General features: G+C 42.2%; 1 protein-coding gene across 2 annotated transcripts; it reads right to left on the bottom strand.

Moving 5' to 3' along the window:
* Positions 1-4,286: 4,286 nt before the first annotated feature.
* Positions 4,287-11,482, bottom strand: gsh0 (Glutamate--cysteine ligase regulatory subunit). 2 transcript variants are annotated; one of them, NM_001173943.1, is given in 7 exon segments: positions 4,287-5,379; positions 5,517-5,631; positions 5,718-5,920; positions 6,169-6,225; positions 6,410-6,494; positions 10,413-10,481; positions 11,227-11,482. In NM_001173943.1, coding segments are annotated over 7 exon segments (825 nt in total). In that variant the 5' UTR covers positions 11,353-11,482; the 3' UTR covers positions 4,287-5,209.
* Between the last annotated feature and the right edge of the window lie 696 nt (positions 11,483-12,178).

The raw sequence follows: 12,178 nt of genomic DNA, 5'->3' as shown, positions 1-12,178 counted from the left end.
GTATGGAGGCACAGCATCTCTCTTCTCAAGTTCTGGGCCAATAACACTTTTCTTCATCAACTGCCAACAGAGAAAACAAATCACAATTATAGGAGAAGCAGAAAATCTGAAAAACGCAGAGATCCATGGCAGTCAAAGGGTTGAAATTCATGAAAAACTTCCTCTCGTTATTGAATTACCCAGCCTTGCATAACTGCACAATTCATTACCAATTCTACGCCATATATCACCTTCAAAACAAAATCAATGAAAGTTATTTACCTCATCTTGGCTCTTCTGTTCCTTTAGTTTTTTCAGGGAGTTAGAGACAGTCTTTGATTTGCTGCCATCAAAATTGATGTATAATCCCCCAAGCTCCTTCACTCTCAGGCCCGGGTCAATGCGGCTGGACAACTCTTTCCTATAACAGATTGTCTCAAATAATTACCCAGGAGAGGAAGCATTGTCTAGTCTCCAACTGGTTCGCTCTTGATATGTTAATGAAAATGAATGTGAAAAGTCTTTATACGTGCTTGGCATTGCAATTCAATATTTGAGTAAATAGCTCCATTGCTTGAGATTTAAAAAAACGAAATCGTGCTATCCATTCAGAATAAAAATGGCAGTGTAGCCCTTCCAACTTATAGCCATTTTTAAATGCACAGATGACATGGTCATGAACAACAACAAAAAACAGATACTTACAATTGTGGATTTCTGCTTGTGAAGAGGACTTGTGCATCTTTATCAAAGTCTCCCTTCTGATCAACACATTCTTCCTGATCTTGCTCTTCAATGGCCTCCGTGTCACCCGCAGTGTCCCCCTCCTTTTCCTTCTCATCCACGTAGCACTGTTCATCTGACTGAAGGCCAGGTTGGGTGTCTATGACAAACAGGCCATCAGGAGCCGAGGACTGAGCAGCAGCAGCTTGAGGTCTGGATGGGCCTGCATCCTCTTCATCCTCTATATAGACAGCTTCCTCTTCACCATCAGGACCATCCCCTTCCTCCTCAGAATGCTGGCTATTGTCATCGTCTTCATCACTGCTCTCCAGTAAACTGATCACGCCAGATTTCTGTATGATGACCGTGTCTCTGGGCTCCTCTAGCTTGTCAGCGTCAGATACACTGACCTTCAGGTCCTGGATAGAGGTCACCACAACGGGCTCTGTGGTGTGAGGGGCTTCATCTTGATCAGCCCTTTCATTCTCAGGTACTATTGTGCTGCTCATGTCCATAGTCTCCTCATTAGGCAATGCCTTACATTCCTGGCTGTCTACCTCCGATTGAGGACCTCTGTGGGGGTTTACATCTATGGCCTTTTCCTCAGACACCACTATAACAGGGGACATTGCATTTTCACACACCGTTATTTTTACTGTATGATCGAGAGAGACTTGCGCATCAGCTGGTGTTATCGACTCCTGTTCTATTATCACTGGGGCGTCCGCATCTGCTGCATCCTCAGTGGACAGCTCCCTCTGCTGGTCTTCTGCTTCCACCGCAGGCTCACAAAGAGCCTCAGCAATCTCTGCATCAGCACTCTCACAGACTGTCACTGACTTCAGACTGCCGGGATCACTTTCTCATCTTTTCTGATGTTTTGCTGAGCAGGGACATCTGCCTCAGAGGTATTCTTCTCTGGCTCTTCACGGACGGTTTTCTCTATGGACTCCTGTTGTACACTAGTGACCTCTGCATCCTGAGAGACTGTCACACTCCCAGTTTGCTCCAGAGCAGATTTTGGAACTTGGATGGGCTCTGGCTCATCAATCACTACATCCTGATCCTCAAGGATCGTCTTTTCTTCACCTACTTCTATCACGGAGCACTATGGATCAGCGTTGATTGCGTCCTCTAATTGATGGTCCTCTGACACACTATCCTCTGCAAACTCAGATACACTCACCTTATCTGACTGGCATAGGGATTTCTCAACTAGTATATCCAGGGCCTTGGCTGTTAGCCGGGTAAGTGGAGCTGCCCTGGAACTGCGGTTGGATCCAGTGCGACTACTACAGGGGGTGCCCCTGTCTCTCACCAAGCTACCCAGAAGGGTATCTACACATCAGTCTGGTCAGACTCAGAGTCCGTTACAGTGGTGCCTGTCAGTTTAGGAACAGGCCACCTGCAAGTGAACCTCCTGGGAGTCATACTTGGCCCAGACTCAAAGCCCTGAGTCACAAGTCTGGAGGTCACAGGGAACTGCTTTAACCACACCTCTGCTTCTCCTGTGGAGTAGAGGGGACTTAGAGCCATCAGTGGTTTCCGCTAAATGCATGGGGATAGCATCAACAAACCAACCCGTCCTGCTTCTGGTAGCTCTACACACCGTGGATGTCTGAGCAGAGACAAGACTCAGGATCTGAAAGCTCAGTGTCCTCAGTATGATACTTTGAAGTAGTCCTTGTGCTCCTGGTCACACTGGTCTGGAAGTCAAGAACCTTGGACTCAGACACCACTGAGCTGCAAGAATTATTATGGTCCTGTTTGGCAGTCTTTGAGAACGGTCTTCCTCGGAGTCCTGGGGGCTCCGCGAATGTTTGGTCCTCTGTAGCCAGACACTGAGGAGGAACAAGAGTCTACCTCAGACACATCCTCTTCCTTTATTGCTTCAGGCTGCGCCCCGCCTGTGACTATCCTTCGGCCCCTGCGAGCCTAATAATGTTTACATATCTTGCATTACCCATCTCATATGTATATACTGCATTTTATACCATTTATTGCATCTTGCCTATGCCGCTCTGTCATTGCTCATCCATATATTTTTATGTTTATACTCTTATTCCATTCCTTTACTTAGATTTGTGTGTATTGGGTAGTTGTGTGGAATTGTTAGATTACGTGTTAGATATTGCTGCACTGTCTGAACTAGAAGCACAAGAATTTCACTGCACTCGCAACAACATCTGCTAACCATGTGTATGACCAATAAAATGTGATTTGATTTGAACAGTCCATCGCTCTCCTTCTTGGTCAAATAGCCCTTACACAGCCTGGGATGGTGTATTGCTGCGAATGCTGGTTGCGTGTGCATTGAATTCTAAATAAAATCACAGTGTCACCAGCAAAACACTATCACACCTCCTCCTCCATGCTTCACGGTGGGAATCACACATGCAGAGATCATCTGTTCACCTACTCTGCGTCTCACAAAGACACGGCAGTTGGAACCAAAAATCTCAAATTTGGACTCATCAGACCAAAAGACAAATTTAAACTGGTCTAATGTCCATTACTCATGGATTTCTTAGCCCAAGCAAGTCTCTTATTGGTGTCCTTTAGTAGTGGTTTCTTTGCAGCAATTCAACCATGAAGGCCTGATTCACAGTCTCCTCTGAACAGTTGATGGTGAGATGTGTCTGTTATTTGAACTCTGTGAAGCATTTATTTGGCCTGCAATCTTGAGGTTCAGTTCTAATGAACTTATCCTCTGCAGCAGAGGTAACTCTAGGTCTTCCTTTCCTGTGGCGGTCCTCATGAGAGCCCGTTTCATCATAGGGCTTAATGGTTTTTGCGACTGCACTTGAAGAACCTTTCAAAGTTTTTGAAATGTTCTGCATTGACTGACTTCATGTCTTAAAAGTTTTTTTATTTTACCTTTATTTAACCAGGTAGGCTAGTTGAGAACAAGCTCTCATTTGCAACTGCGACCTGGCCAAGATAAAGCGTAGCATTGACACAGAGTTACACATGGAATAAACAAAACAAACAAAATGGACTGTTGTTTCTCTTTGCTTATTTGAGCTGTTCTTAACATATGGACTTGGACTTCTACCAAATAGGGCTAAATTCCACAAATTTACTTAAGGCACACCTGTTAATTGAAATCTACTATCTACCATGTAGAAAATAGTAAAAATAATGAAAAACCCTTGAGTAGGTGTCTCCAAACTTTTGACTGGTACTATATATATATATATATTTTTTGATTTTACTGCAACTGCAAACCACAGGAGCCTGCGCTCTTGCCGTTCTGTTAATCATCAGATGGGAGTATAGGAGGTAGGGTGGCCTTGGTTAGGTAACTGAATCATGGCCACCCATTCTGGCAGGGAAAACAGTTTAGCCCCCCCCCCCCCCCCCCTCTATCGATGACAGAGAGAAAGTAAATGTTTCCGTGCCCGGTCGGTAGTCGGCCATGATTACGACAAGTTCAGATAGCGGACATTGCTAATTGCGTGACTGACTGACTCATAAGAGAAAAACTGGCTTAGCACTATACCTGAACACATTTAGGTAATTTAGCAGACACTTATCCAGAGAGACTTACAGTTAACACATTCATTTTAAAATAAAACACTTAGTCTGTTTCATCATTTAATAAACCCAATTCTAGGACATGATATACAGAAAATGGCAACATGAAATATTAATTACAGTACAAGAGAGAAATCAAACTTTTTGGACCATGTCTGGAAGAAAAGCCATGATAAATAAGGCATTATAATCCAGACACTTCAGAGCTTGTAATTCATTTTCCATGCCAATCTGGAATTTTTCAGTGCTATTATGTACACAATAAAGGTGTTGAGCCTACTAATTTAAACCCTAGGAGGCACAGCCCAGTTTGGGAACCACTGTCCTAGTATATGCTCAGTAAGTACAGGGCTTAAAACATATATTAAAATGTTTGACATGACAATACTAACATCCATAAAGTATCACTAGATTTGTTTAAAATAAAATGTGTACAATCAAAAATAGTTTCTGAACTAACCATAAATGTCGATTGGAATTAGGCCTTATTCCCCCCCATTACCAATAGAGGGTGCCAGTATTATACAGTAGAAGCTGCTCATACACAGAGAGCATTAGGACTTTACATACGACTCAAGCTTTAACAACAGATCCAAATGACTCATCTCAAATACATTTTCTGATCAATTTACAATGTAAAAATATCATAGGACATTTCCATAGTGGGTTAGAGGCTGTTTCCCCTTTAAACTGCTTTAGAATAATTCTGTCATTGTACTAAAATACAAATTCTGTGGTACCAATGCATAATTTTTTCATAATACCCCATAATCCTTGATACAGCAGAAATCAAGTAGATGCAGGGAGAAAATAAGAGAAATCAGCTTTGAAACCATGTTGGATAAAAGTTTAGCTACCTATCAGTCTTTAAAACACAGCTTCCACTGCAATGCAGAAGGGTAAGTGGTTTCATTACTATGAATGCATTGGTCATGAATAACATCTGAACAACTGGTTTTCAGAGGACACGCTACAGGCTGCTTCTCTTTGCATGAACAAGGTAACCTTTTGCTTTGATGATCCCCCTGCTTTTGACTATGATGGAGTACCGCAAAACCCACTCCAACCTCCAGTCTGCCACCTTCAGGTCCTGAGTGCTCTCCTGCACTGCCTCCTGGAAGCTGGCAGCAGTAATCAGTTCTACAGGAAAAGAGACAATATGTTAATTCACTGCCCCTCAGAGCACACACACATTCTGTCTGTACCCTACTCATGTAAAACAATCTGATTATATAGTGAAAATATCACAAATTCAAATGCAAGAGCAGAGTTTTCACCTTTTGGGTCATTATGAGTCAGTAGCTGAATGTCAAACTCCTTTGCAAAAGCAGTCAAGTCAGGGGGCATCACACAGCAGGAGGCCAGATTCACCTGGTTACTACTGGGTTTCACCTAGACCAGGAGAAAATAAAACAATTCAAAACCCCAAATACACCAAAGCAATCCTAGAACAATCTGAGGGCCTCATCAACACTCACCTGGGCCCAGTTGTAGAGCTGCTCCAGGAGCTCCTTGTCCAGGTCGGAGGTGCCGATGGTAGCGATCTTGTGGCTTTGCACCAGACCCTCCAGTTCCCTCCAGGCAGGCTGCAGGTTGGCCAGGGTCTGGCTCTCTTCCTCAGGCAGAGCAGGGGGCGCAATGATCACTGAGTCCAGCTGGGACACAGCCAGGGCCTGGCAAGCTGTCAGAAACAGTCCATCTTATGAGCATGAAACTTAAAGCACAAAATTGGTTGAGGTTATGCAAACATGAATTGGGTGTGGTCCAGGAACAGACAGAACTTCACTGAAACTAACGTCTACTTTGGTCTGTTGAATTTTGATATGACAGCATGATCAGGTTTATAGACTATGGCACATGCCAAATGACTTTTGGCAGTCACTGAGTCAATATGGTTCTTTGCTTATTTGTAACAAATGTAATACTCACCCTTATCTACTGCATCTTTGATTGAAGAGAGGTCTGCCTCGCAAATAAATAGTTTGACTGTAAAGCAAGAATATGGACATGTTAATGATAAAAGCAACCCTTCGGCAAGGTAACAGGAAAGGCATTTTTGTCATGCAATTCACATACTGAGCTCAGAACTCCTCATGTCAATGCCACACTACGGTCTCATATCCTCACTATGTCCATTGTCATGAAAGCCATAAGTAACAGTAAAACTCACCTGAAACCTTCAGCTCCTCTCTCTCCTCAGGTGTGATTGCTTCTGTAGCTTGAGGGATGGAGCAGTCAATTGTGTCTGGTAAGTCCTAAATAAATAGGTGTCAATCAATATTAGAACATGTACTCAAACTACAACAAAAGTTTGTAAAAAAATTAAAATAAAATGAAGCTTAAAATTACATAAAGAACAAGAAGAAACTTCAATAGTGCCTCCACTTTGTCCAAATACGAACCCAGAATTTCTGTTTCACAATCTTGTGGGATTTCATTGCAGGATTGCTCCAATAAGCTTTGGCTGTGTGTACGTAACGCACAGTTCAGACGCCGAATTTATGGCGAGTCGAACTGAATGGAAATGAAGAGCGGGCTGGCAACACTACAGCCAGACTTCCTCGTTGGTTTGGGGGCTAAGGTTTTAAGGCATAACAATGATCTCTCAATGTCCTCCACCTACGAATCCGAGACCATGAATGTGCGTGTTTGTAGCGAAGCAATCTTTATTTGCATGCAATTACCATTTCTCCCGACAGTGGAAGAACTGCTCGCTCTGGCATGCTGCATGAAACAGGTGTGCTTCATTTGCAGGGTGCCGAATATGCGGCGGAGGCTGCCGAACTATCATCAAAAGTCAGACGAGGTGCACTTAATGGTTTCAGACAGCCCTCTATTCCCGCCCTTCCAATGAGAAAATGACAGAACTATCACCGCATCGAATTTAAAATATGTTTTAACTAGGGCTTAGACCCCCCCTCATCTGTATTCACTGAGCGTGCTGAAGCAGATTAGCAGAAATACCACAGGGCAAAGCCACGCCAACCTCACAGCAGAAGCACATGTAGAACCTTTCGCAGGCAACTTTGCATGAACGATCAAAATGACAGTTCCCTTTCATCAGTCTGAGGAATTCTTTGCAGTCAGACAGCTATTTTGTTTTCCCAGGAGAAGAACGCTATCGCGTAGAAGTAACCAATGGTTACACAAGTACTGTTCATTATAGAGCCATCCCTTTTCATTTATGCTAGATGTAAAATGTTAGCTGATCAGAGATACTGTGGACACTTGGTCACCATGGGAACTTGGTAAAAAGATTATGGACACTATAATCGGTGTTTGGAAGTTGGGTTAATAGCTGTTTTGTAGCTATGTAGAAATAAAACATGCATGGGAAATACAGCTAGGCTATGTGGTAGACACACAGGAGAGGAGTGCTTCTGTGGGTATAGTTGTATACCATGGGATAAAGACTATAGAACAAAAAGGTAGTTGATGCTGGATAGTAAATGCCGAAAAAAACCTTAGTTCAAACAAATTTTCAGAAATAATCAAAGCACTTTCATGTAGTGGATAAATTAGTCTTTAAAGCGTATGCATAGCAATAATATATATATATATATTTTTTACAAAAAAAACGCAGATGCTATGCAGCTACAATAGCCTTTATCAGTGTGACGAACTTCAATGCATTCGCAAAGTTCAGACCCCTTCACTTTTTCGTTACAGCCTTATTCTAAAATGGATTCAATAGTCCCCCCCCCCAAATCTACACACAATAACCCATGACAAAGCAAAAACAGATACAATTTTTGCTAATTTATCAAGTCGGGGCTCTGGCTGGGCCCCTTAAGGACATTGAGACTTGTCCTGAAACCATTTCTGTGTTGTCTTAGCTGTGTTCTTAGGGTTGTTGTCCTGTTGGAAGGTGAACCTTCACCCCAGTCTGAGGTCCTGAGCGCTCTGGAGCAGGTTTTCATCAAGGATCTCTCTGTACTTTGCTTTGTTCATCTTTGCCTCGATCCCGACTAGTCTCCCAGTCCCTGCTGCTGAAAAACATCCCCACAGCATGATACTGCCACAACCACTATGCTTCACCGTAGGGATGGTGCCAGGTTTCCTCCAGACATGACGCTTGGCATTCAGGCCAAAGAGTTCAATTTTGGTTTCATTAGACCAGAGAAACTTGTTTCTCATGGTCAGAGCCCTTTAGGTGTTTGTGGCAAATTCCAAGCTGGCTGTCATGTGCCTTTTACTGAGGAGTGGCTTCTGTCTGGCCACTCTACCATAAAGGCCTGATTGGTGAAGTGCTGCAGAGATCATTGTCCTTCTGGAAGGTTCTCCCATCTCCACAGAGGAACTCTAGAGCTCTGTCAGAGTGACCATCGAGTTCTTGGTCACCTCCTTGACCAAGACCCTTCTCCCGATTGCTCAGTTTGGCCAGCTCTAGGAAGAGTCTTGGTGGTTCCAAACTTCTTCTATTTAAGAATGATGGAGGCCACTGTGTTTTTGGGGACCTTCAATGTTGCAGAAATTTTTTGGTACCCTTCTCCAGATCTGTGCCGACACAATCCTGTCTCGGAGCTCTACGAACAATTCCTTCGACCTCATGGCTTGGTATTTGCTCTGACATGCACTGTCAACTGTGGGACCTTATATAGACATGTGTGTGCCTTTCCAAATAATGTCCAATCAATTGCATTTACCACAGGTTGACTCCAAGTTGTAGAAACGTCAAGGATGATCAATGGAAACAGGATGCACCTGAGCTCAAATTAGAGTCACATAGCAAAGGGTCTGAATTGTTATGTAAATAAGGTATCCGTTTTTTTAAATAGATTTTCAAAAATGTCTAAAAACCTGTTTTTGCTTTGTGGTATTGCGTGTAGATTCCTTTTAGGCAAGTCAGTTAAGAACAAATTCTTATTTACAATGACAGCCTAGGAACAGTGGGTTAACTGCTTTGTTCAGGGGCAGAACGACAGATTTTTACCTTGTCAGCTCGGGGATTCAATCTAGCAACAAAGATTGATGAGGAACATTTGTTTAATCCATTTTAGAACAAGGCTGTAATGTAACAAAATGTGGAAAAAGGGAAGGGGTCTGAATACTTTCCAAATGCACTGTATGTGGTATTGAGTGGGTGGATGGAGTGTGATGCCTCTCCAGTTTTTCCGCTGCAGTCATTTAGCTGTGGCGCTGCGCCACGGTAAAATCATTGCCACCAGGCCAAAAAAATATTTAACATGAACAATATTTCTGCCGAGGAGCACTCTGAAGATGCTAGAGCAGTCCAGATGTAGTTTTCCTCTGCAAACAAAACAACAAATGAATAGATAAATCAGACAACCCATAGTATAATAGTTTCTAGTTCCCTGGTCAGCCTGTTGTGTGTTCAAGTTATGAGTACCATAGGGAGGAAAACATGCATTCCGATAAGCAGTCAATGCACAACAATTCTGGCAATCGCAAGGAAAACAGCAGTTTTAATGGCCTTTATTAAAAAGAGGGGGATCCCAGCTTTCCATTCCTACTTTATTTCTCAACTCCTAAATATCTGTGAACTGCACCATTTTAAACCCTGAGTTTGCAGTGAGTGCATTGGGAGAGTGGGACTAAATGTAACATGGGTCAATTGTAGGGTAACTTGGGGTAAAACACAATACCTGTAATTATTTGTTGGGGAGCGACTTAAATTGTGGTAACAGATTACATGCTTAGTTGAACAAGAGTAGTGGCAATCAGGGAAAGTGTTTGGGGGGGGAGGGGGGGAAATGGTGACATGAAGTCATTTCTGTTACCCTAGGTGACCCCAAGTTATCCTAACAGGTTGGCCTACATTATACATTTACATTTTAGTCATTTAGCAGACGCTCTTATCCAGAGCGACTTACAGTAATGAATACATGATAAAAAAATAAATAAATTGGTACTGGCCCCCCGTGGGAATCGAAACCCACAACCCTGGCGTTGCACACACCATGCTGGCGTTGCACACACCATGCTCTACCAACTGAGCCACAGGGAAGGCGTGTTGATGTACTGTGTTGATGCAAGTTTTTTTTTTTTTATAAATCAATAGGATGCTAACTAGTTAAAAGATCACATTTGGGATCTAGCTAATTATTAGTCCAATAGGTTAGATGCAGATAGGCAACCCGTGCTTCAGCCCATTCATTTATAGCAACTAGAGATCAATAAATAAACAAATAAATAAAAGGAAACTGCCTAACCGTTGGTGAAGTTGGTGGTGGTATCGTGGCAAACCACTCACTAAGTGTAGCTCGAACACAGTCTTGAATCTGTAATGGTAAAAAAAAAAGTATTAAAAGAGTGGACTGTAAATTAATGGAAGTTTTAACATGTTTGCTATAAACAACACTTCGTAACTAGGTAGGGCTTTCAATGATGCCTACAGATCACTCAATGATGCTGTGAAAGATTGCCAGACATGGAAAGTATAGGATTATTTTGTACACTGCTGGCAGTTAGTGTCTTGGACAGTATGAAAATGTGCGCATTATTAAGTTCTGATCCAGAGCTATGGCTTACTATACAACATCAACACTATTAAATGCTAAATGGAGATTCTTCGCTACACTTACGAGTCAAGTTGGGCACAGCTTCAAGGAAATCGTTTTATGATTGTTCTCCATGCCGAATTAAAGCTGGCCTTCTATAATCTACACAAGATAAGTCAAACCAGGTCCTGCCAAATCCTGGCTTTGTTCATTTAAAATGTCCTCATGAATCTTTGAATCTGACTATCAGGTGACTCATGACCCTGACAGGGCTTGCAATACAGCCATAAACGTCAGACTACATAACGCGAACTGATGTTTTCTAATGACGTAATGGGGATAGATATAGGAAAGACAACGCATGGTTGTTGAGCTACCAAACGCACTAATTTACGTCGAGGCCATGGTTTTTCAAGCTAGTTAGCAACAACATTATCTAGCCAGTTAGCTGACCAGCCGTGATGCACTCGTTTCAAACGTCTTACATTAGCTAGCTAGTTATGACAGAGTCAATGGTCAGTCTTACCTCTTCACTAGGTGAAGACGGACATTTTTTCTTGAGTCGGCTACGGTTTACTAAATTTCCCGTGTGCAGATTCAATGTCGTAGCATGGTTGAGAAGCACCTTAGCACCGGTGGTGTGAGTTTCCATGTGGTGTCCTTGGTTGTCAGTAAATATATCGTAGTAAAACACCCTTTTAAGCAATCCAGTAACTTGTCCAGTTATTTAATTCTGCAGCTAGCGACAGGACTCACCGCGTTTCAAAAACAGTACCTCTGTGAATTACTGAATTGCATAAGTACCGGTAGTTTATTTTGCTGGTGGAAACTATAGCTATGAGCACGCCCACCTTATAACGGTGCGTTGTGTGCAAAATCCGGCATGGATTTATGTGGAATTTAGCACCCTTTTGACCAATATGTTGTTACGGTTCAGGACTGTACTGACACTTGTAATGTACATTAATCATGACTCAGCTTGTTTCAAGAGAGACATTTTCCTTTTTAATTCAACATGAATATCACCACCAGTAACCAGGTTTCCATCCAACCTTTTTATGCTTAGTAACATACATGTTGGGTAAAAAATGTGACAGGTCTGATGGAAAAATAACATTTTTAGGTAAACGTTCAAAATGTTGTAAAAAAAAAAATACGCCAAACTACGTGGGACTTTTACTTCAAATAAAAATAAAATAAAATCAAATGTATTGGTAACATACATGTGTTTAGCAGATGTTATTGCGGGTGTAGCGAAATGCTTGCACTTCTAGCTCTGACAGTGCAGTAATATTTAACATATACCCAAAAAACATGTATAGTTGACGTCGGAAGTTTACATTAACACTTAGGTTGGAGTCATTAAAACTCGTTTTTCAACCACTCCACAAATTTCTTGTTAATAAACTATAGTTTTGGCAAATCGGTTAGGACATCTACTTTGTGCATGACACAAGTAATTTTTCCAACAATTGTTT

The sequence above is a fragment of the Salmo salar genome, chromosome 10, assembly GCF_965601325.2.
Source record: "Salmo salar chromosome 10, fSalSal1, whole genome shotgun sequence".
Lineage (NCBI taxonomy): Eukaryota > Metazoa > Chordata > Actinopteri > Salmoniformes > Salmonidae > Salmo > Salmo salar.
Note: the sequence above shows the minus strand (reverse complement) of the source record. Positions and strands in the feature narration are given on the sequence as shown.